This window comes from Staurois parvus, unplaced genomic scaffold (assembly GCF_062004578.1).
Source record: "Staurois parvus isolate SC_StPar_1 unplaced genomic scaffold, SC_StPar_1.0 ptg000909l, whole genome shotgun sequence".
NCBI lineage: Eukaryota > Metazoa > Chordata > Amphibia > Anura > Ranidae > Staurois > Staurois parvus.
This window is the reverse complement of record NW_028318705.1, coordinates 526,789-553,153: the sequence shown is the minus strand read 5'-3', so window position 1 is coordinate 553,153 and position 26,365 is coordinate 526,789. Positions and strand designations below refer to the sequence as shown.

Sequence of the window (26,365 nt, the reverse complement as noted above, 5' to 3'; positions counted from 1 at the left end):
TCAGTGGGAGAAATAGTGCCCCATCATTGGTGTCAGTGGGAGGAATAATCCCCCATCATTGTTATCAGTGGGAGAAATAGAGCCCCATCATTGTTGTCAGTGGAAGGAATAATCCCCCATCATTGTTATCAGTGGGAGGAATAGTGCCCCATCATTGGTGTCAGTGGGAGGAATAATCCCCCATCATTGTTATCAGTGGGAGGAATAGTGCCCCATCATTGGTGTCAGTGGGAGGAATAGTTCCCCATCATTGTTATCAGTGGGAGGAATAGTGCCCCATCATTGGTATCAGTGGGACGAATAATGTCCCATCTTTGGTGTCAGTGGGGGGAATAGTTCCCCATCATTGTTCTCAGTGGGAGGAATAGTGCCCCATCATTGGTGTCAGTGGGAGGAATAGTGCCCCATCATTGGTATCAGTGGGGGGAATAGTTCCCCATCATTGTTATCAGTGGGGGGAATAGTGCCCCATCATTGGTATTAGTGGGAGGAATAGTGCCCCATCATTGGTATCAGTGGGGGGAATAGTTCCCCATCATTGTTATCAGTGGGAGGAATAGTGCCCCATCATTGGTATCAGTGGGAGGAATAGTGCCCCATCATTGGTGTCAGTGGGAGGAATAATCCCCCATCATTGTTATCAGTGGGAGGAATAGTGCCCCATCATTGGTGTCAGTGGGAGGAATAGTTCCCCATCATTGTTATCAGTGGGAGGAATAGTGCCCCATCATTGGTATCAGTGGGACGAATAATGTCCCATCTTTGGTGTCAGTGGGGGGAATAGTTCCCCATCATTGTTCTCAGTGGGAGGAATAGTGCCCCATCATTGGTGTCAGTGGGAGGAATAGTGCCCCATCATTGGTATCAGTGGGGGGAATAGTTCCCCATCATTGTTATCAGTGGGGGGAATAGTGCCCCATCATTGGTATTAGTGGGAGGAATAGTGCCCCATCATTGGTATCAGTGGGGGGAATAGTTCCCCATCATTGTTATCAGTGGGAGGAATAGTGCCCCATCATTGGTATCAGTGGGAGGAATAGTGCCCCATCATTGGTATCAGCGGGAGGAATAGTGCCCCATCATTGGTATCAGTGGGAGGAATAGTGCCCCATCATTGGTATCAGTGGGAGGAATAGTGCCCCATCATTGGTATCAGTGGGAGGAATAGTGCCCCATCATTGGTATCAGTAGGAGGAATAGTGCTCCATCATTGGTATCAGTGGGAGGAATAGTGACCCATCATTGGTGTCAGTGGGAGGAATAGTGCTCCATCATTGGTATCAGTAGGAGGAATAGTGCCCCATCATTGGTATCAGTAGGAGGAATAGTGTCCCATCATTGGTATCAGTGGGACGAATAATGTCCCATCTTTGGTGTCAGTGGGACGAACAGTGCCCCATCATTGGTATTAGTGGGAGGAATAGTGCCCCATCATTGGTGTCAGTCAGAGGAATAGTGCTCCGGGAGCAAGATAAAAGCAAGCAAAGGGCCACATCCGGCCCCTGGGCCACAGTTTGGAGACCACTGGCATAAATGGAAGCAAGAACCCAAGCATACTTACTGTACTTATAATTATATCTGTCTGGTAGTCAAGAGACTTATGGTTTGTTCATGAGCACCTATATGCAGCTACACACAATTATATACATTTTTGAAAAGATTGTCAATATCCAGGGATCCAACCTATTGGACTCTATATAGCCTGGCGTGCATCTTTTTGGCTGCATTATATATGGGTTTTCCAGCTATCACCATTCCTCGTCTGTGCTACGGACTGCCCAGCATTTCAATGATCACATCCTAGAGCCTTTGAGAAATATTCCCACCTTGGCATACAGTATATTAGGGTGAATACATAGGGATGTGAGTGATACCTGGATTAGCAATTCATTTACTAGTCACTACCCAACGATTTATACTCTTTGATATATGGCCGTACTCTGACGTCAGTTGTAAAGGGGGACAGACAACGTTGTCTGGGGTGAGGTGACGGATGTGGTTGTTTGATGTAATTTTTATAACTATTCAATTTTGTATCCGATAAACTCTAATTCTATGAATGATCACAGTTAGGTATACCACATTGGTCCACAAAGTAACCACTTTTTTGGTGGACATCTTGTCCAAAATAACCTCTTCTCTTTTCTTGGCGAATTGTTTGGTTCCATGGACCACATTCATGTAATGTAGGCAGATACCCTTTATACTCTTAGCCTCCTGCTGTTCTTATTTTATTTCCAAAGCATACTTACTGCTGGAGAAACTGCTGCCCTGGAATCCCACAGTGTCCGGTCACATGACCAACCCAACCATTATGAATTGCGATCTTCCTCTTCACCAAAAGTGATGCCTTTTTGTCATGTGACCAACCACTGGGGAATGCCATGGCAAGTATTTTGTGGCCATTTATGAGTTTCATGGGGGGGGGTGAAGTTGGAAAGGGGATAGGCAGACCTTATTATGACAATAGGTCCAATCTAATTTGGTCACTGGGGAATGCCATGGCAAGTATTTTTGTGGTCATTTATGAGTTTCATGAGGATGAAGTTGAAAGGGGATAGGCAGACCTTATTATGACCATGGGTCCAATCTAATTTGGTCACTGGGGAATGCCATGGCAAGTATTTTTGTGGCCATATATGAGTTTCATGGAGGGGAAGTTGAAAGGTGATAGGCAGACCTTATTATGACCATGGGTCCAATCTAATTTGGTCACTGGGGGAATGCCATGGCAAGTATTTTTGTGAGCATTTATGAATTTCATGGAGGTGATGTTGGAAAGGGGATAGGCAGACCTTATTATGACAATGGGTCCAATCTAATTTGGTCACCGGGTAACAAATAAAGTAATAATAAAAGTAATAACAGCACATAAACACACAAATATATGCAGTATAAAAAATAAAGCTCACTTACAATGTTTATTCTTATGTAAAAAAAAACATGACTGATCCTCATGTTCCTTCCTACATAGGGACCCTGCCTAATATCATCCGGAACGCCATCGTAAACTGCGCAGAGCTGGTGACCTACGACCTCATCAAGGAAGCCATCCTAAACCACCAACTGATGACAGGTGAGAAGGAATCCCATACCGGCAAACTGGGCAGCTGCCAAGGGCTGTCCTATTTCTGGGGGAACACAGAATTACTTGTATGATAAGTGTATGCACTATTTTCTTTTTCTTTGCTTACCCAGGCTGAGCAGAAATTAATTTGGTAAAATTGATTTATCTGCCTAAATAGCAATATCGCTGTTTGATAAATTACACTTAGGTGTTAACTCTCAGTTTCAGTCACTCAGCTGTTTGGGCAACGTTTGCTTAAAAAAAATAATATTTCTTTTTTTTAAGAGGGTTTACATTGGGTAATTTAGTCGTATTTCTTTAGTGTTCTTTTAATGTGTCCTTTTTTTCCCCTTTTTGTGTTTTTTGATCTTTTTTTTGTGTGTACTGTCACTTTATATTTATTTTTCTATTTAATTACATACATTATTTTATATATACTATATACATTAATATATATATATATATATATATATATATATACACAGTAAAGTATATATATATATTTTTTTATATATATATGTATATATTTTATAATTTCTTTTTTTTTTTTTTTTTTTTTTTTTAATGTCTACTTTTTTCCTTCAGTAAGAAAACAATAGTATAATAATAAAGCTGATAAGGAAATTTTTTTGGCACAAGAATAGGTCCAGTATAGTTGGACTTCCAAAACACTCAGGGCCCTTTTTTAAGCCCATTGCTCCCTATATTACATGCAATCTCCTTTATTTGTTTGATTCTGGTCTGGCTAATGTATAATTGACGGGTATAATTAAGGCGGCACTCAGTGCTTCATATAGTGAACTCGGTGTAGAGTTATTCACCCTGAGGTCATCACAGAGGACAAGGGGGCACTCTTTACGTCTGGAGGGAAAGAGATTTAATCTCCAAACACGGAAAGGTTTCTTCACAGTGAGAGCTGTGAGAATGTGGAATAGACTCCCTCAAGAGTTGGTTCTGGCCAGCTCAGTGGATTGCTTCAAAAAAGTCCTGGATTCTTTCTTGGATACACAGAATATAACTGGATATAACATTTATAGGTAAAGTTGATCCAGGGAATATCCAATTGCCTCTCGGGGATCAGGAAGGATATTTTTCCCCTGCAGGAGCAAATTGGATCATGCTTTGCTTGGTTTTTTTTGCCTTCCTCTGGATCAACTGTGGGTGTAGGATTATAACTTTTTTTTTTTTTTTTATAATGGTTGAACTGGATGGATTTTTGTCTTTTTTCAGCCAGACCAACTATGAAAGAGTTTTGATATATCTGTTCAATGGGAGCAAATACTTGTTGATCCTGCCTGAAAACTAGTGATCTTCCTGTGCTCTGCCGGTGCTGACTGTTTTATCAGTTACATCGTTTCCAGCTCTTCATGTGCACTGCAGAACACCTCTCCCCCCATGTTATGGAGAAGAAAGGTCGGGAGGTGATCTGTGGTCCTGTCCTTAGTTAACAACCAGTGGCGGACTGACCATTCGGAAACTCAGGCACTGCCCAAGTGCCCGGGGTCAGTAGGGGGCCCCATGAGATGCCCCGGTACCTTTTTCATAGGCTTTTTTGAGTTTGGGCAAGGACACAGGGGCCCAGGGGCGCACTGACCATTCGAGCACTCGGGCACTGCCTGAGGGCCCAGGGGCAGTAGGGGGCCCCATGAAATGCCCCTGGTACCTTTTTTATAGGCTTTTTTGAGTGTGGGCAAGGACACAGGGGCCCCATGATCCCCTATTGCCCGGGGGCCCCATGAGTTGTCAGTCCGCCCCTGCAGGGGCCTCATGATCTCCTACTGCCTGGGGGCCCCATGAGTTGTCAGTCCGCCCATGCAGGGACCCCATGATCCCCTACTGCCTGGGGGCCCCATGAGTTGTCAGTCCGCCCCTGCAGGGACCCCATGATCCCCTACTGCCTGGGGGCCCCATGAGTTGTCAGTCCGCCCCTGATAACAGCACTGTTCCTCCATTAATACAGAAGGGTGAGTGAGCATTGTCACCCACGGTAAGGAAGCGTATTACTGGAAGGATCATCAAGTGATAAAATTAAAGAGCAAAAGAAAACTAATGCAGTCACAACATTTAAGACTGGTAAGCTACAACATGCTACATTTTTGTTCTTGGGTTAGATATACTTTAAAAAAAAAGCTCAACTTAGTGTCTGTATACCAGGCAATGTACTGAACATTCCTGCAGAACAACTGCTGAGATAAAAGGATAGGCCACACTGAGGGTCAATTCTTCATATATCAGCCAGGGCAGATGGACAAATATGTGTTATAGAAAACCTGTAGAGGAGGTATAAAGACTGCCATTGTCATATGAAACTTTAGTTCTTGGGTTTGGATATGCTTTAAAATCTGCTTTAAATCTGCTTCCCCATTGACTTTCCAATGCATTTCACCAAAATGGTGAGGTTTTGACCGAAATCACACGAATTTCACCAAAATTTCAGAGAAATGGAAGCTCACAGTTTTGCTTATGCCTAGTTCTTACCAACCACTATGGCACCACCAAGGAATAGAGAGGAAGGTTGTATGGTGCTAGTTAAGGGTCTCTTCGACCACAGAGAACACATGGCTTGTCTAGATCGTGCAAAGTTCACTTTGAGGGTCAGAACATGTTCTTCTAGCAAATAACAGGAGATTGCATAAACCGATCATTAAATGGTAATAAATGATTTATTGATAGTGAAACACCCATTATAATTGCCTGTCTGTGAACGTTCATATCAGTGCAAAGGTAGTGTAGCGGGACAAGGTGTAGCGTAGCATTAACTCCTTGATACTTGGCTTGGGTGATCCTTGTGGAACACCAAAGTTTTATTCTATGGGATGCCTAGGGTTCCTTGTGGAATGCCAAGACATCGCTCTCGTGTGACACCATGGGCCAGGCTCACCCTGGGATGTCCAGCACCTGGGCCTTCTTTCCAGCCAGGGGCGGACTGACCATTTGGAAACTCAGGCACTGCTCGAGGGCCCGGGGTCAGTAGGGGGCCCCATGAGATGCCCCTGGTACCTTTTTTATAGGCTTTTTTGAGTTTGGACAAGGACACAGGGGCCCCATGATTCTCTATTGCCCAGGGGCCTCATGAGTTGTCAGTCCGCCCCTGTTTCCAGCCCACTCTATCTGCTGACTACACTCGCAGCTCATCCCTGAGCACAAACCCTTGATTAAGAGTTGTCCACCATTGGTACAGAGTGGTAAGAGTCCACACAAGGCTCCTTTCCAAAGGGTAACCACTGTACAGAAGGGACATTCAGTCATACGGGGTGACGACAGCACATGCTTAAACAGGTTATGGAAGTATTTAACATGTGTAGAGAGAGAGCTATGCCCATGCAGAGAGTAGAACTGTGTTTCTGGCAGATGAGGGGTGCTACAAGTCCTATCCCCCCAATCTGAGAGTAGTCCTAGTCAGGGGCGGACTGACAACTCATGGGGCCTCTGGGCAATAGGGGATCATGGGGCCCCTGTGTCCTTGCCCAAACTCAAAAAAGCCTATGAAAAAGGTACCAGGGGCATCTCATGGGGCCCCCTACTGACCCCGGGCCTTCAGGCAGCGCCCGAGTTTCCAAATGGTCAGTCCGCCCCTGGTTCTAGTTCTCCCCCCAATGTGGCGCTCATGGTGAGCTTGCACCAGATTGCATCATCCCTGCTGGTGAAGTCCAGACAACAAAAAGAAACAATCCATTGTCTTCCATGTGTTGGTGGGACTCTCACCCATGATGCCAATGGGCTGAATGATCTTAACCACTTCCCGTCCGGTCGCTGTATATAAACGGCTGGACGGTAGCAGTGCAGGGGCAGGTTGCCGTTCATAAACGGCACCTGCCGAATTGTGCCCGCTTCACCGCGAACCCCGATCGCTGTACAGGACCTCTGTGTGAGGTCCCAATCATGTGATCACTGATTGGCCAATCAATGATCACATGAATAGGTGTAAGCAAGATGTCACTTCTGACATCATTGCTTACTACTTGTGAAATCTGTGAATGATCACAGAAATCACATGGTACAAGGCTATTCACAACAGCCTTGTACCATGTGACAAGCTGTGACCAATCACAGCTCACCCAGTATTTCTCAATGGCTGCAAGAATGCAGCCAGAGAGGAGAAATGATTGCTTTTACAGCCTTTATGTAAAAAAAAAAATCTTCATCACCCCCCACAAGTAGTACAGTGTCACTGTGTTGACACTGTACTGCTAGGGTGACAGTATGTTAAAAAAACCCCATAAATAATAATATATAAAAAAAAATAAAAATGTAAAAAAAATTCAGAAAAATTATAATTTTTAGTTATAAACTAATTTGGGTTATTTTTTTTTTACTAAAAAGATAACTGAATACATTTTGGCCGAGCTTTATGAAGAAAGATTATTTATTTGCAAAATTTTATAAGAAAAACACTTTTTTTTTTAATTTTTGGACTTTTTCATTTATATAGCAAAAAAAATAAAAATCCCAGTGGTGAATAAATACCACCAAAATAAAGTTTTATCTGTCTCAAAAAAATGCTAAAAAAGTCATATGAGTACAGTGTTGCATGACCGCACAACTGTTATTCAAAGTGCGACAGTACTGAAAGCTGAAAATTGGCCTGGACTGGAAGGGGGTGAAAGTGTCCGGACTTTAAGTGGTTAATGGGGCTCCACATTGTTGCACCAACACAAGTTGTATGCTAGGCGCCCCACTTGACATTTAAGAGATTTAATTTGGAGATCGGATCGGATCGCCTAAGGAAGGAACTGAAAGCATCCATGTTTCATCTGTATAAATGCTTCATACTACATTTAGTAGAGCAAGGAAGGGTTGTGGTAATGTTTTATTGTTTTTGTCGGGTTACAACTGCACCCCTCATACAGGTGTCACAGGAGCAGGAAGTGAGGGACAATCTCCAACATAGGGTTACAGATGGGAATAAAAACCCTAAAGTTATTGGAACTCTTTCTTGCTAGAATTAAAAAAAAAAAAAAAAAAATTGGCTAGGTTGAGAGTTTGGCTTGAACGTCTCTGTACAGTCGACCTCCTTCACCTATACAAACAGTTCCCGTTCTGACTACACCCAAAATTACATAATACACCACCCTGGAGAATGATGTCCTTCATGACCTTCGGTACTGGGCAACAGCCCCAGCTAATGTGTTGTGAAAATGATCATATATCATCATGGGACTCTGAAAAGACAAAAAAGGCTCATTATATCCATCAATGATAGGGAAAAAAACTGATAAAATGTTAAACAATCTTACTCGTCCCAAACCCAACGAGGCCAATTTTGTATCTTCCAGATAACCTACCATGTCATTTTGTGGCTGCATTTGGCGCTGGCTTCTGCACAACGGTGGTGGCATCTCCTGTGGATGTAGTGAAAACACGTTACATGAACTCTACGGCCGGCCAATACAAGAATGCCATAGACTGTGCATTCACCATGGTGATAAGGGAAGGCAGAGCTGCATTTTACAAGGGGTAAGCCTAACATCACAATTTCCGAGTATCCTCCCTCAGATCTGAGGCTCTCAGTGATTTTAGGCTCAAAGTCAGAGATCTGGCCTGTCTTTTCCTGCCTTCTCCTGCCTTCTTTCCACTATTCTTTCCACTGACACCAATGATGGGGCACTATTCCTTCCATTGACACCAATAAAGGGTCACTATTTCTCCCACTGAAAGCAATGATGGGGCACTATTCCTCCCACTGACACCAATGATGGGGCACTATTCCTCCCACTGACACCAATGATGGGGCACTATTCCTCCCACTGATACCAATGATGGGGCACTATTCCTCCCACTGACACCAATGATGGGGCACTATTCCTCCCACTGATACCAATGATGGGGCACTATTCCTCCCACTGATACCAATGATGGGGCACTATTCCTCCCACTGACACCAATGATGGGACACTATTCCTCCCACTGATACCAATGATGGGGCACTATTCTCCCCACTGACACCAATGATGGGGCGCTATTTCTCCCACTGACACCAATGATGGGGCGCTATTCCTCCCACTGACACCAATGATGGGGCGCTATTCCTCCCACTGACACCAATGATGGGGAGCTATTCCTCCCACTGTTAGCAATGATGGGGCGCTATTCCTCCCACTGATACCAATGATGGGGCGCTATTCCTCCCACTGATACCAATGATGGGGCGCTATTCCTCCCACTGATACAAATGATGGGGCACTATTCCCCCCACCGATACCAATGATGGGGCACTATTCCTCCCACCGATACCAATGATGGGGAACTATTCCTCCCACCGATACCAATGATGAGGCACTATTTCCCCCACCGACACCAATGATGGGGCACTATTCCCCTCACCGACACCAATGATGGGGCACTATTTCTCCCACCGACACCAATGATGGGGCACTATTCCCCCCACCGACACCAATGATGGGGCACTATTCCCCCCACCGACACCAATGATGGGGCACTATTCCCCCCACCGACACCAATGATGGGGCACTATTCCCCCCACCAACACCAATGATGGGGCACTATTCCTCCCACCAACACCAATGATGGGGCACTATCCCCCCCACCGATACCAATGATGGGGCACTATTCCTCCCACCGATACAAATGATGGGGCACTATTCCCCCCACTGACACCAATGATGGGGCACTATTCCTCCCACCGATACCAATGATGGGGCACAATTCCTCCCACCGATACCAATGATGGGGCACTATTCCTCCCACCGACACCAATGATGGGGCACTATTCCCCCCACCGACACCAATGATGGGGCACTATTCCCCCCACCGATACAAATGATGGGGCACTATTCCTCCCACTGATACCAATGATGGGGCACTATTCCTCCCACTGATACCAATGATGGGGCACTATTCCTCCCACTTACACCAATGATGGGGCACTATTCCTCCCACTGATACCAATGATGGGACACTATTCCTCCCACTGATACCAATGATGGGGCACTATTCCTCCCACTGATACCAATGGTGGGGCACTATTCCTCCCACTGATACCAATGATGGGGCACTATTCCCCCCACTGATACAAATGATGGGGCACTATTCCCCCCACCGACACCAATGATGGGGCACTATTCCTCCCACTGATACCAATGATGGGGCACTAATCCCCCCACTGATACCAATGATGGGACACTATTCCTCCCACTGATACCAACATTGGGGCACTATTCCCCCCACTCATACCAATAGTGGGGCACTATTCCTCCCACTGACACCAAAGTTGTGGCATTATTCCTCCCACTGATACCAATGGTGGGGCACTATTCCTCCCACTGACACCAAAGTTGTGGCATTATTCCTCCCACTGATACCAATGGTGGGGCACTATTCCTCCCACTGACACCAAAGTTGTGGCATTATTCCTCCCACTGACACCAACCAATGAAACCAATAATTGGACACTATTTCTTCCACTGACACCAGTGATGGGGCTGTACTTCTTCTCCCATCAACCACAGGCACTAGACCAATTTTTACTTATACTTCTCTCCAAACCTGTGGCATTTTTACTCCCAATGACTCCCAAGCCTATTGTATTGACTGCTCCTACTGACAACATACCCACTGTCCACAGTTCATTCCCCATGAGGTCTAAAGGACAGGAGGGAGGGGTGTATCTCTTAATGCCATCCAAAAATATTTTGAATAATGTATGGCCCTCTCTCTGTAGATTCATGCCGGCTTTCCTCAGACTCGGCTCCTGGAACATCGTCATGTTTGTCAGCTATGAACAGCTGAAGAGAGCCATGATGATGGCCCATGGCTCCTGGGAAGATCTTCATTAACTGAAGTCAAGGACTGAAGAGGTTTACCAGAATTCTGTGATCAGAAGACCCACGGTCAGTGGGTGACAACACTCCTGCAAAGGGAAGGCTCTTGTTGGAGGTTCTTCTACCTTGCTTGGTCCACCAAGATGGGGAAAAGTCTGAATTCTCCTTCTCTGTTTAATATAGGTAGAAACATCTCAGGGTGAATGTGCAAGGGGAATTTTAGAAGATGAATATGACAATTAGGTGTCATGTGCAACTTTTTTTTTGCAATGCTGAGTTTGAAAATGTGAAGATAATGAGTATTTTGTGCTGTATTGTAGGCCCTGGGTAGTACCTAGACATAGGTTTACACGGAGTCTTCAGCACTCTGGATACCACAAATTCAGCAGATTTTAACACTCTCCAGGAAGTGTCAATTGCTGGTCCATTGACTTCTAACTTCTGAACGTTCTTAAGGAGCAGTAAGGCCCATTCATCCTAGGGATTGACCAATAGGAACACACAGCAGGCTCGAGGGTTGGGATTTACGAAAATATCTAACTTTGCTCATTGCAACACTACAGGATTTGGGGTGTCCAGAGCACTGAAGACCGCATGTGAAAGTATGTCCAAGCAAGGCTTCCTCCTGCATTGTACTTCTGGAGCCTGCTCATATACCAACAGGTATACCATAACAGCTGGCAGTCTTTGCTGAAGAAAAATCATATATATACTGTATGTTGAAATGCATTTTTTTTTTTATTTATATTACAAAATAGATGAAAAATATTTTTTTAAATATATTATTTTTAAATATAATCTTCAGGTTTTTTTAACATATAAAAAAATAATTTTAATATATATTTTTACATATATTTGTAAATGCATTAAAAAAATGTAGATTAAATGTATTTTTAAAGACATACAGTATATTTGAAAATGTATTTTTAAAAATATTTTTCATATATTTTGCAATATATATATAAATATACTTTGAAAGATATTGAATATGGCCAAAATTGTAGTTTTTCAAATATGTCAATATATTGGGGAAGAATATTTTAAAAATATATTTAAAATATGTTTTTCTTCCATGTGGGGAAGCACAGTTCCCAGTGATATCTCTTCAAAATAAGGGAAATTTGAACAGGTGTCCTTTTTTGGAAAATTCCCTCTCCGCTTCTGTTCTGGTGACAACTCCAACTTTTGGGTTATCCCTTTACTTTGGGCAATGGTTTTCGAGATAAATAGAGAGGGTGGTCTCTTCTTGGCCTTCTGGCTAAGATCGAGTGTAGTATCAAATGTAGAGAGGGTGAACCTGTAGTGTCAGGTGTAGAGAGGGTGAACTTGTAGTGTCAGGTGTAGAGAGGGTGAACTTGTAGTATCAAGTGTAGAGAGGGTGAACTTGTAGTGTCAGGTGTAGAGAGGGTGAACTTGTAGTATCAAGTGTAGAGAGGGTGAACCTGTAGTGTCAGGTGTAGAGAGGGTGAACTTGTAGTATCAAGTGTAGAGAGGGTGAACTTGTAGTATCAAATGTAGAGAGGGTGTACCTGTAGTATGAAGTGTAGAGAGGGTGAACCTGTAGTATCAAATGTAGAGAGGGTGAACCTGTAGTATCAAATGTAGAGAGGGTGAACCTGTAGTATCAAATGTAGAGAGGGTGTAGCTGTAGTATGAAGTGTAGAGAGGGTGAACCTGTAGTATCAGGTGTAGAGAGGGTGAACCGGTAGTATCAAGTGTAGAGAGGGTGTACCTGTAGTATGAAGTGTAGAGAGGGTGAACCTGTAGTATCAGGTGTAGAGAGGGTGAACCGGTAGTATCAAATGTAGAGAGGGTGTACCTGTAGTATGAAGTGTAGAGAGGGTGAACCTGTAGTATCAGGTGTAGAGAGGGTGAACCGGTAGTATCAAGTGTAGAGAGGGTGTACCTGTAGTATCAGGTGTAGAGAGGGTGTACCTTGTCTCCAAGACAACCTGTAGTATGAAGTGTAGAGAGGGTGTACCTGTAGTATCAAGTGTAGAGAGGGTGAACCTGTAGTATCAAGTGTAGAGAGGGTGTACCTGTAGTATCAGGTGTAGAGAGGGTGTACCTGTAATATCAAGTGTAGAGAGGGTGTACCTGTAGTATCAGGTGTAGAGAGGGTGAACCTGTAGTATCAGGTGTAGAGAGGGTGAACCTGTAGTATCAAGTGTAGAGAGGGTGAACCTGTAGTATGAAGTGTAGAGAGGGTGAACCTGTAGTATCAGGTGTAGAGAGGGTGTACCTGTAGTATCAGGTGTAGAGAGGGTGTACCTTGTCTCCAAGACAACCTGTAGTATGAAGTGTAGAGAGGGTGTACCTGTAGTATCAAGTGTAGAGAGGGTGAACCTGTAGTATGAAGTGTAGAGAGGGTGAACCTGTAGTATGAAGTGTAGAGAGGGTGTACCTGTAGTATCAGGTGTAGAGAGGGTGTACCTGTAATATCAAGTGTAGAGAGGGTGTACCTGTAGTATCAGGTGTAGAGAGGGTGAACCTGTAGTATCAAGTGTAGAGAGGGTGTACCTGTAGTATCAGGTGTAGAGAGGGTGAACCTGTAGTATGAAGTGTAGAGAGGGTGAACCTGTAGTGTCAGGTGTAGAGAGGGTGAACCTGTAGTATGAAGTGTAGAGAGGGTGAACCTGTAGTATGAAGTGTAGAGAGGGTGTACCTGTAGTATCAGGTGTAGAGAGGGTGTACCTGTAATATCAAGTGTAGAGAGGGTGTACCTGTAGTATCAGGTGTAGAGAGGGTGAACCTGTAGTATCAAGTGTAGAGAGGGTGTACCTGTAGTATCAGGTGTAGAGAGGGTGAACCTGTAGTGTCAGGTGTAGAGAGGGTGAACCTGTAGTGTCAGGTGTAGAGAGGGTGAACCTGTAGTATGAAGTGTAGAGAGGGTGTACCTGTAGTATGAAGTGTAGAGAGGGTGAACCTGTAGTATGAAGTGTAGAGAGGGTGAACCTGTAGTATCAGGTGTAGAGAGGGTGAACCTGTAGTATGAAGTGTAGAGAGGGTGTACCTGTAGTATGAAGTGTAGAGAGGGTGTACCTGTAGTATGAAGTGTAGAGAGGGTGAACCTGTAGTATGAAGTGTAGAGAGGGTGTACCTGTAGTATCAGGTGTAGAGAGGGTGAACCTGTAGTATCAAGTGTAGAGAGGGTGAACCTTCCCAGTAGGGACACAAATATCAATGAAAACCTTAAAGAGGAAGCTTCATGTTGCTGAGTCCCACATGAAAGTCCGCTTGGATGGGATGGCATGAGGTCAGGCAGTTAGTTTACAGTTCACTGAAGGTCCTGCAGGAACATTTCGATAGGAACCAAACAAGGACGGAGAACACGTACCCAAATCTAAGTTTTATCAAAGTAGATCTGTCCCGAACAGGGGCGGACTGACAACTCATGGGGCCCTAGGGCAATAGGGGATCATGGGGCCCCTGTGTCCTTGCCCAAACTCAAAAATGCCTATGAAAAGGTACCAGGGGCATCTCATGGGGCCCCCTACTGACCCCGGGCCCTCAGGCAGTGCCCAAGTTTCCAAATGGTCAGTCCGCCCCTGTTCCGAGTTTTCAAATGGTCAGTCCGCCCCTGTTCCGAGTTTTCAAATGGTCAGTCCGCCCCTGTCCAACACATTTCATGGGTCAAAGGGTGCAACCTTCCTCAGGGCTTAAAATGTATCGAGGAATGCTGGAATTGGACTGATAGAAGTAGTGGTGGAGGAACATCCCAAGTACAATGTGCACAGGCTGGTTCCACGACTGGTTGTGGAGGCCATATAAACCTGGCAGGGGTTCCAACCCTTCCTCCTCCAAAATGATTGGCTTTAGGTACAATGTTCTCTAACATTTGCTGGCGACGGGTTCTCCTGAATACCATGCATGCAGGCGGTATGAAGAACACTTTCCTGCACATGTAACTGTACAATTATGTATTATTTCTGTAAAAACATTTTCAGTATTAAATATGAACCTTTCAGGTGCAGCGTGCGGATCGGATTGGATGAGAGATATTACTGATACAAATGGGCAAAGGGCGGGTGGCAGCCGTCCATCACCTGTCAGGAAAAGAGGACGATATCCGTTCTATCACATGTAGACTTCTTATGACCGAGGTGAAGGAAACTCCATCCATGCCAGGTTGTCGGTCATCAATATACATGGAAAGAAGAATAATATTTATATATTTAGCGTTAGGGTGTTTATTTTAACAGCCTAAAAAAAAATAAATAAATAGGAAGAAGAATATTTATTTATTTAGTGTTAGGGTGTTTATTTTAACAACCGAACAAAAAAATAAATAGGAAGAAGACAATAAATAAAATATTTTATATAATATAAATAAAATATCAACCCATAACCCTTATCCTAACCTTAAAGTGGTTCTAAAGGCTCAAGGTTTTTTACCTTCCTGCTGTCAATCACAGCCAGTGAGAAAATGAGAAGAGAGAGGGGACGGGGCCAAGTGTGAATGGACACATGGAGCAGTGGGTGACCCCATACCAAGCTGCTTGCTGTGGGGGGAGGGGCCAGGAGAGCCGAGAAGAGGAGGTTCCAGGCTGCTCTGTGCAAAACCACTGCACACAACAGGTAAGTATTACATGTCTGTTGTTTTTTCTTTTAAAAAAAAAAAAATAAGCCTTTAGAATCATTTTAACTCTAACCCCTTACCCCAACAAAAGAAAAAAAAAAAAGATAATAAATGAATAAAAATTAAAAAAGAAACCAAAGCTGATGGAAAAGCTGAATAACCTAGCAACAAATGATTCAACAGATGATATTTTTCTAATAAAAAAAAGCCAAAGCTTAAAATGCTTAAAAAAAAGCTGTATGAAAACGTGCAGAAATGCGAAAAAAAAAAAATTGCACAAAAAGCGCTCAAAGATACTACGCTCACGTGTGAATCCAGCCTGCATCGGACTGTGCGCTCTCCAGTTTTAGCAGTTCAGGCCCTAAGTCTCCTAAGGAAGGGGGGGTATTCGGGGAGAAGGCAGTTTCTGGGAGTGTAGTCATGTAGTCAGCAATGGTGACAGGAGGTGGACACCATGTGGGCAACCATGATAAACCCTGGGCAACAAGCGGGCAATGGTGACATCACACTCGGATACACGCCCGATCTTCCTATGACGGAAGCACATTCAAACAGGGGTGGACTGACAACTCATGGGGCCCCCCAGGCAATAGGGGATCATGGGGCCCCTGTGTCCTTACCCAAACTCAAAAAAGCCTATGAAAAAGGTACCAGGGGCATCTCATGGGGCCCCCTACTGACCCCGGGCCCGAGTTTCCAAATGGTCAGTCCGCCCCTGCATTCAAATCAGAAACGTAAAGACCAAACATTGGCACAATGTAATGATGAGACGCGTTCAGCCAGGCTTCAATGTACTTCCTGATTCTTCCAGATCATTCCACAACTGTTGTTTTTTTTTTTTAAATAAAGTTTTAAATGGATTTTTGATGTATGTGAAGAAATCAATAAAGAGATATTCGTCATCCTCTCCTCGTTCTGTATTATGGTGTCTATAAAACACAGGGATGGGAATTGAGACTGTGCTTTAAAAACATCGAGCGAGTCGTTCTGCCCCGCCACCACACTGCATGCAGCTGCTAACTGCCATTTATTGTTTCTTCTGTCATGTATCACTTCTCTTCATTTAGAGCCGGTTCACACTCCATGCGTTTCATTTGATTTTTTTCTGCATCCAAAATGCACAGGAAGTAGGTGATAGGGTTGTCAGTGTCATAGTTCACATCAGTGCCTGCAGTTCCAGTGTGTTCCGGGGGGCAGAAAAAAAAAAAAAGTAGAACATGCTGCATTTTTTCTGCACAGAACTATACTGGAATGCGGTAAAATGCACCGGAATGCACCAAAAACGCACCAAAAACGCACTGGTATATCATAGTATAGAAAATAAAATAATAGCATTGAATAGAATGGAATAGAAAAGAAAAAACAGAATTAAAAATAAATAGAATCAGTGAGCGCTTAATAATGTAGCAGCTATACCACATAAAAGGTAACCGAAATAAAACCTCATAAGATACATATGTAAGAAAAGTGCAGCACTAAAAAGGTATAAACTCCAGTCTGATGATAAAATAAAATATAAAAAGGATAAAACAATAATAAAATAATATATTAATAAAATGATGTCATAATAAAATTGGTGACAGTTCCGTGGTAGGTGATTGGTACAGGAGTTGATAGTGACTTCATGTTCCAGTGGTGTGGTGATAAATAGTAAAAATACGCACTCACCAGATGCGTATCTTTCAATACGCATATAATCAATAAAACCAGAGGTCCCCCTCATGGGATGGATGAGCTGGGCCGTCTTAGCAGACTCTCCTACCTCTGGGTAATGGGTAGCCAAACACTTGTCTCCCTTGGTGTATAAAAACGAGCATCCACGTAGAGGCCTCTTTAATGGATGGGCAGGAAAGTTATCAGCTTCCACTGGAACCAGCGTCCTCCTTTGGACTGGTGTCATAGATAATAGAACTCCTGTGTCTTGAAATATGGGCTGAGGGAGCCATACAGGAGCCATACAGGAATTTCCCTCCCTCTTCCCGGTGCACCCATCACCCTCCCTGTGCGCCATACATTTCCCCTTGCTGCCCAGGTCCCCCTTTATGCCCCCCAACCTCTCAGTGCTTCTGGCTTCCCTCCTCCGCTATCCACCAGCACCTGCAAGCACTCAATAAGATTCTTCAGGATTGAGAGTGTCACATTTCCCAGCCCCCTTCCTTTCCTGAATAAACACAATGAGTGATTGCTGCTTATCACTTGCTGTGTTCATTCATAACTGAACTGTTTTTTTTTTGGGGGGGGGGGCTGTCAGGCTGGCTGTATGGGGCCCCGTTGTTTCTAACAGCAGTCCTGCTGCCTAGGAACACCCTCTCCTCCAGCCTGCCATCCATTCAGGGCCGGTTGACACTGCATGCGTTTCAGTTGCTTTTTTTTCTGCATCCAAAATGCACAGAAAGTAGGTGATATGGTTGTCAGTGTCATAGCTCACATCAGTGCTTGCCAGGGGCGGACTGACCATTTGGAAACTCGGGCACTGTCCGAGGGCCTGGGGTCAGTAGGGGGCCCCATGAGATGCCCCTGGTACCTTTTTCATAGGCTTTTTTGAGTTTGGGCAAGGACACAGGGGCCCCATAATCCCCTATTGCCTGGGGGCCCCATGAGTTGTCAGTCCGCCCCTGGTTCTTGCAGTTCCAGTGCAGAAAAAAAAAGTAGAACATTTTTTCTGCACAGAACTGTACTGGAACGCGGTAAAACGCATCAAAAATGTACCGGAACGCACATGTCCCTATTTAAATTGAACAAAAAGAGGGGGGGAAATGAACTAGAGAGCATCAAAAACGCACCAGAAAGCGGCAAAAACACATTAGAAACGCATCAGATTGAGCCAAAAACGCGCATGGAGGAACGCATCTGGACTGCCTTTCTATAGTGTGAACCGGCCCTAATGCGTTTGCATAACTCCTCCCAAGGACCAGCCCCTCTGCTTGTGCCAGGACTGATGCTCTTCAGAGGGGTAATTATTATTATTTATTTCAGGTACTTCCATAGCACCATCAATGTACACAGCACTTTACATATATATTGTACATTCACATCAGTCCCTAACCCTCAAGGGGTGTACAATCTAAGATCCCTAACTCACATTCATACACATACTAGGGACAATTTAGACAGGTGCCGGCATGTCTTTGGAAAGTGATGACTTCAGCTATGTATGTTCCCCCCCACCCCTTTCCACCACCAGCCATGATCTGCTGGCATTGCATAGAGAAGCACAGAGGCCCAGTGATGGCGTAAATGTAATAAAAAAGGAACGTTTTTATTATAAAATGTAATGATTGTGGATGAGGGGGGAGGGGGAACCAAGTGAGGCAACATCTAAGCAGATTACACTTCAGGCTTAACCTTACAGTAGACCTAAGCAAACCCGTCTGTGGAGCTTGCTGGCTTGTTTCTGAAAATGCTGATTTCCTGGCTGCCTCCGGATGAAATCATCATTGGCTCAGGGCAGGCACGCAGCTAGACAAGGCAGGCAGGAGCCGGAAGCCACTTTCAGCACATCGGAGCCACCAGGGATCGGCATGACAGCCAGGCAAACTCGCATTTTCAAAGAAAAGGTTTCAGCAATGGCATCCTACTTTATGTTTTTTTTTTCAGCTCAGGACTTAAATGTTCAGGTTTTCCTGGAGTGTGTTCTTAGCAGTCTGCTTTTTTCTGATGCTGCATAATGTGACCGGGGCATTCCCATTATAGCGAGAGTACAGACACGACTGGATGAGACCGGTTCCTGTGTACGGACTCCGCACATACAGGGCAACGCTGACACACAGCAGACAGCTGGGCTGGGTCACATGACTGAGATTAGGCACTTGAACTTCACAAGGAGCGTTGTTGTGTCAGGGCAGCTAAAATATACTGGAACCTCTGCAGGGAGAAGCATAGACTTTCCTATAGACCTTCCTAGAGACCTTCCTACAGACCTTCCTAAAGACCATCCTGTAGACCTTCCTAGAGACCATCCTGTAGACTTTCCTATAGACCTTCCTACAGACCATCCTACAGACCTTCCTAGAGACCTTCCTGTAGATCATCCTGTAGACCTTCCTACAGACCTTCCTAGAGACCATCCTACAGACCTTCCTACAGACCTTCCTACAGACCATCCTACAGACCATCCTGTAGACCTTCCTACAGACCTTCCTAGAGACCATCCTACAAACCTTCCTACAGACCTTCCTAGAGACCATCCTGTAAACCTTTCTATAGACCTTCCTACAGACCTTCCTAGAGACCATCCTGTAGACCTTCCTACAGACCTTCCTAGAGACCATCCTACAAACCTTCCTACAGACCTTCCTAGAGACCATCCTGTAAACCTTTCTATAGACCTTCCTACAGACCTTCCTAGAGACCATCCTGTAGACCTTCCTACAGACCTTCCTAGAGACCATCCTGTAAACCTTCCTATAGACCTTCCTACAGACCTTCCTAGAGACCATCCTGTAGACCTTCCTAGAGACCTTCCTGTAAACCTTCCTAGAGACCATCCTGTAAACCTTCCTATAGACCTTCCTACAGACCTTCCTACAGACCTTTGTACAGACCTTCCTAGAGACCATCCTGTAGACCTTCCTACAAACCTTCATAGAGACCATCCTGTAGACCTTCCTACAGACCTTTCTGTAGACCTTCCTAGAGACCTTCCTGTAGACCTTCCTATAGACCTTCCCGTAGACCTTCCTATGTCTGCTTAGAAAAAGACACACACTGTTCACTAAAAGGAAAGGCAGACTTTGTAATCAGAGTCTAGCATCAAGTCAATGAAACTCCTGGGATATTGATCTGGTCAGGTAAGTAGCAGAGGGGGTTGTTAGTCAGTTTCAGCTGCTTTGGTGTTAAGGAAATTAACAACATGTGCACTAGATGGGCAACAATGAGATGACCCCCAAAACAGGAATGGTTTTACAGGTGGAGGCCACTGACATTTTTTTCCCTACTAATCTTTTCTGACGGTTTTTCACTAGTTTGCATTTGGCTAGGGTCAGTGTCACTACTGGTAGCATGAGGGGACACCTGGACCCTACAGAGGTTGCACAGGCAGTCCAACTCCTCCAGGATGGCACATCAATACCTGCCATTGCCAGAAGGTTTGCTGTGTCTCCCAGCACAGTCTCAAGAGCATGGAGGAGATTCCAGGAGACAGGCAGTTACTCTAGGAGAGCTGGACAGGGCAGTAGAAGGTCCTTAACCCATCAGCAGGTTCGGTATCTGCTCCTTTGTGCAAGGAGGAACAGGATGAGCACTGGCAGAGCCCTACAAAATGACCTCCAGCAGGCCACTGGTGTGAATGCACATCAATGCCACATATCAGTGCCTACCAGTGCACATCAATGTCACATATCAGTGCCCATCAGAGCTGCCTTTCAGTGCCACATATCAATGCCGCCAATCAGTGCCACTTATCAGTGCCAGTCAGTGCCACCTATATGTGCCATTCAGTGTCACCTAACAGTGCCCATCAGTGCCGCCTATTGATGTCCGACAGTGCGCCTAACAGTTCCAATCAGTGCCGCTTATCAGTGCCAGTAGGTGCTGCCTATCAGTGCCACCTATTGATGCCAGTCAGTGCCACCTAACAGTTCCTATCAGTGCCAGTCAGTGCTGCCTTTCAGTGCCCATCAGTACCGCCTATCGATGCCCGTCAGTGCGCCCAAGAGTTCCAATCAGTTCCGCTTATCAGTGCCAGTAAGTGCTGCCTATCATTGACACCAGTCAGTGCGCCTAACAGTTCCAATCAGTGCCGCTTATCAGTGCCAGTAGGTGCTGCCTATCGATGCCAGTCAGTGCCACCTAACAGTTCCTATCAGTGCCAGTCAGTGCTGCCTTTCAGTGCCCATCAGTACCGCCTATTGATGCCCGACAGTGCGCCCAAGAGTTCCAATCAGTTCCGCTTATCAGTGCCAGTAAGTGCTGCCTATCAGTGCTGCCAATTGATGCCAGTCAGTGCCGCCTAACAGTTCCAATCAGTGCCGCTTATCAGTGCCAGTCAGTGCTGCCTTTCAGTGCCCATCAGTGATGCCTGTCAATCCCACCAGTGATGCCTGTCAGTGCCACCTACCAGTGCCTCCTCATCAGTGCGACTATCAGTGGCCATCAGTGCAGCCTCATTAGCGTACATCAGTGAAGGAGAAAAATCACTTATTTACAAAATTTTATAACAGAAACTAAAAATAATTTCAAAATGTTCAGTCTTTTTTTATTTGTTTAGCAAAAAACCGAGAGGTGATTAAATACCACCAAAAGAAAGCTCTATCTGTCTCCAAAAAAATTCTAAAATTGTCATATGGGTAAAGTGTTGCATGACCGCACAATTGTCATTCAAAGTGCAACAGCGCTGAAAGCTGAAAAATGTCCTGGGCAGGAAGGGGGTGAATGCGCCCGGTAGGCGAGGGGTTAAAGATAGAATCATTTATAAGAGGCAAACGATGGCCTTCGGGGACCATTAGTCACTTTCCAGCCATCATCACTTTTTTTTAGTGGGTCGCTAGTTGTAGCCGTTCACATCCAACGTCGTTTACCCATCGGCTCTCTACAGGTCAGCCCTGACCAACCTTTCTATTCATCGGATCGGTGAATCAGATGGGCATTTGCCAGTCATGCATCTAGAATCAGGCATACATTTACCACCCTTCCCAACCGGTTTTGAACGTGGACATGCTGTGTAGTGAATGGCGTTGAATCGGGGCAGGGTGACTGTTCCCGGATGGATCGTGGCTTCTTAAAAAGGACCCAGGTTTCGTTCATTGCTGCGTTGCGGTACAATTCATTTTGAATGGCACCCCACGCCCATAGGCTTTGCAGCTTATGCGTGACGATACAACATTGTGCGTTGTGGTGCGCTGCAATACAAATTTGGTGACTCGTCTGATTTTTAGGACATTTTGGTGCATTGGTAGTTCATTTTTTTTTGCAGTGGGCCGTCTTACTGTATTGCACGCTAATGCACAAAATGACGCACGTTAACGCATGTCTATTAAAGGCCCTTCAAATATGCAAAAATGGGCCCTAGAAGTGACAGTATTGTACCTGCTTAGACCTATAGCCTGCAGCGACGGCTGTCTAAGGGGTTAAATCCAGAGAAGGACGATGATGCAAGATTTACATAAGCTGTTTACTGTATGCCACGAAATAGTGCGCCATTCCGGCCCTGAGAGGCAGGTGTCCTTTCCAGCTGTCTTATTGGCTGCCTGACTAGAGGCGCTGTCCTGCTCCACCAATAAATCAGGCTGGTGAGAAGGAACTGGAATTGGAAGAGGATACCCCCCCCCCCCCCATCAATATTGTTTCATCATGGTACATGAACTCTGTCAGTGCCATAGGGTAGAGTCTACAAGGACTATTGTACAACATGAGACCATGTGTGTCTAAAGAAGACTGCTATCCTGGATGTCAGGGCATGCTGGCACTTGTAGTCCCAATCTACCAGATGTCTGACGGTGGTATTTCCCCATGAGCTCCATGTTACTATGAGTAATTGTCAGTCTGTTTATCAGTATTGTAGACCAAGGCCTTACATTTGATCACTCGTTACGTGCAGACAGTTTTCATCTTGGGGCACTTGCCCAAACTCCTGCATCATGTGACCTCCTGCTTCAGGACTATATGTCCCATGATTCCTTGTGCCCAGCCCATAATGTGCATATATGCCCACTGTAATACTATGAGGTATCCTCTCGGCCAGACCATAATGTACATACGCAGAGCTGTCCTAATGCATGGGCACCACTTGGCATTGCGCAGGGGCTCCAGGTGCATTGGGGCCCCATGATAATTTTGCATTGCATCATACTTGACAACTGTCCCGGATTTGCCTGGACAGTCACGCTTTTTGCTAAGCTGTCCTGGGATGGCTGTGTCCTGGGCAGCATTCTGGAACCTGTACTGTGCCCTCCTGATCTCAGTATTGTGCCCTCCTGATCCCCCTGTACTGTGCCCTCCTGAGCCCTTCATACTGTGCCCACCCCCCATGTACTGTGCCCTCCTGATCTCAGTATTGTGCCCTCCTGATCCCCCCATACTGTGCCCACCCCCCTGTACTGTGCCCTCCTGAGCCCCTCATACTGTGCCCACCCCCCCTGTACTGTGCCCTCCTGATCCCCCCATACTGTGCCCACCCCCCCTGTATTGTGCCCTCCTGATCCCCCCATACTGTGCCCACCACCCCTGTACTGTGCCCTCCTGATCCCCCATATTGTGCCCACCCCCCCCACTGTACTGTGCCCTCCTGATCCCCCCATACTGTGCACACCCCCCTGTACTGTGCCCTCCTGATCCCCCCATACTGTGCCCACCCCCCCTGTACTGTGCCCTCGTAACCTGTCCCATACTGTGTCCACCCCCCCTATACTGTGCCCTCCTGAGTCCCCCATACTGTGCCCACCCCCCTGTACTGTGCCCTCCTCATCTTCCATACTGTGCCCACCCCCCTGTACTGTGCCCTCCTGGTTCTCCCATACTGTGCCCACCCCCTGTACTGTGCCCTCCTGAGCCCCGTATACTGTGTCCACCCCCCTGTACTGTGCCCTCCTAATCCCCCCATACTGTGCCCACCCCCCCGTACTGTGTCCTCCTGAGCCCCCATACAATGCCCACCCCCCCTGTACTGTGCCCACCTGATTCCCCCCACACTGTGCCCCCCCCTGTACTGTGCCCTCCTGATCCCCCCCATACTGTGCCCGCCCCCCCTGTACTGTGCCCTCCTGATTCCCCAATACTATGTCCACCCCCTGTACTGTGCCCTCCTGATCCCCCCATACTGTGCCCACCCCCCCTATACTGTGGCCTCCTGATTCCCTCATAATGTGCTCACCCCCCCTGTACTGTGCCCTCCTGAGCCCCCCATACTGTGCCCACCCCCCCTGTACTGTGCCCTCCTGATCCCCCCATACTGTGTCCACCCCCTGTACTGTGCTCTCCTGATCCCCCCATACTGTACGCACCCCCCCTGTACTGTGCCCTCGTAATCCCCCGATACTGTGCCCACCCCCCTATACTGTGCCCTCCTGAGCCCCCCATACTATGCCCACCCCCCTGTACTGTGCCCTCCTGATCCTCCCATTATATACCCACCCCCTGTACTGTGCCCTCCTGATCCCCCCCATACTATACCCACCCCCTGTACTGTGCCCTCCTGATCCCCCCCATACTATACCCACCCCCTGTACTGTGCCCTCCTGATCCCCTCATACTGTGCTCACCCCCCCTGTACTGTGCCCTCCTGATCCCCCCATACTATACCCACCCCCTGTACTGTGCCCTCCTGATCCCCCCATACTGTGCCCACCCCCCGTACTGTGCCCTCCTGATCCCCCCATACTATACCTACCCCCTGTACTGTGCCCTCCTGATCCCCTCATACTGTGCCCACCCCCCCTGTACTGTGCCCTCCTGATCCCCTCATACTGTGCTCACCCCCCCGTACTGTGCCCTCCTGATCCCCTCATACTGTGCCGTCCTGCCTCCTCCTCTGTACTGTGCCCTTTGTGTTAATTAGTCTTTCATTTATGGCACATTTATTTATTAAAAGTACTAATAAATATATGTTTAAATCTATCAGCTATGTATACTGTAATTCTTGAGAGTAGGTGCAAAAATTGAGGCAGGTTGGTAGGGGCACCAGCTCATTACTTTGCCCAGGGCCCATGATGCTATTAAAATGGCCCTGCACATGCGTGTCTGATCTAATAGAGCTTTGATGGTCCCTTCCCTACCTCTGTAGTCCCTGTAGGGAGCATGGTCATTGGTGTTGCTCCAGGGCAAACTTGCGTGACAGTATTGACGCCCTATAGGTGGAAATACCAGGGTCTCAGTTCTAAAGAGTCTCTTCAAGAGATTGCTAATGCTTTAAGCCGGTCCTTCTTAACCAGGATATCCCTGGAACACTAGGGCTTCTCCAGAGGTTGCTAGGGATTCCACGAGCAAGAAGAAACAATTGAGTAATGTCAGTGATACTTTTTTTATTTGCACTAACATACAATTTTGAGGACAAGCTTTCGGGGCATGTTCTTCAAGGTCCAAGGAGTAAATTCTTAGATAAGTTCCCATTGACACCATTGATCCTATTAGCTCTCTGAAAGAGGGGCATTCTTACCAATGACCTCAAATGTGAGGAGCTTCTTAATGGCCTTCACACTAACATACTGGGATATGTACGTATAATAATAATTATTATTATACAGCATTTATAAAGTTATTAAATAGTTCGCTCAGCGCTGTACATTACAAAGGGGGACAGAACATGTGACAGAACAATACCAATACAATGCAAAACATGAGGGGATCGAGGGCCCTGCTCTTTCGAGTTTACAATCTAGGAGGGAGGGGATGGTGGTACAGGAGGAGATAGCTGTGGGGGATGGAGTGGTAGGAAGAGTGGAGGAGGTTGGCAAGTTAGCAGGGGGTGGGGTAGGTTTCCCTGAAGAGATGGGTTTTCAGGGAGCGCCTAAAGGAGAGGAGAGTAGGTGATAATCTGATGGATTGGGGTAGGGAGTTCCAGAGGATGGGTGACACCCTGGAGAAGTCCTGGAGGCGGACATGGGAGGAGGAGACCAGGGAACTAGAGAGGAGGTCTTGTGAGGAGCGGAGTGTGCGTGCTGGGCGGTACTTGGATATTAGGTCAGTGATGTAGTTCGGGGCAGTGTGGTGGACGGCTTTGTACGTCAGTGTTAGGATTTTGAATTTGATCCGTTGCGCAATTGGAAGCCAGTGGAGGGATTGGCAGAGGGGGGTGGCGGAGACAGAGCGGTTGGAAAGGTGAATGAGTCTGGCAGCCGTATTCAGGATGGACTGAAGCGGGGATAGCCAGCGGCGAGGAAGGCCAGTGAGGAGGGAGTTGCAGTAGTCGAGTCGTGATATGATGAGGGAGTGGATGAGCTGTTTAGTGGTTTCTGGGGTTAGGAACGTGCGGATTTTGGCGATGTTATGGAGGTGGAGTCTGCA

General features: G+C 46.2%; 1 protein-coding gene across 5 annotated transcripts in view; it reads left to right on the top strand.

Annotated features, from left to right (window-relative positions):
• The window catches only part of LOC149442138 (dicarboxylate carrier UCP2-like), a 34,731-nt gene extending 18,397 nt beyond the window's left edge, over positions 1-16,334 (top strand). The window contains exons 5-8 of one of the 5 annotated variants that reach the window (XR_016307223.1): positions 2,975-3,076; positions 8,344-8,524; positions 10,749-13,496; positions 13,700-16,334. Coding sequence is in view for 1 of the 5 variants with exons in the window: in XM_089656481.1 (XP_089512607.1) it covers positions 2,975-3,076; positions 8,344-8,524; positions 10,749-10,863 (398 nt within the window). In the remaining 4 variants the exon portion in view is untranslated. Of the gene's footprint in view, positions 1-2,974; positions 3,077-8,343; positions 8,525-10,748 lie in introns of all 5 variants that reach the window. The other 4 variants (XR_016307221.1, XR_016307222.1, XR_016307220.1 and 1 more) reach the window with 4 other exon arrangements.
• Positions 16,335-26,365: the final 10,031 nt, after the last annotated feature.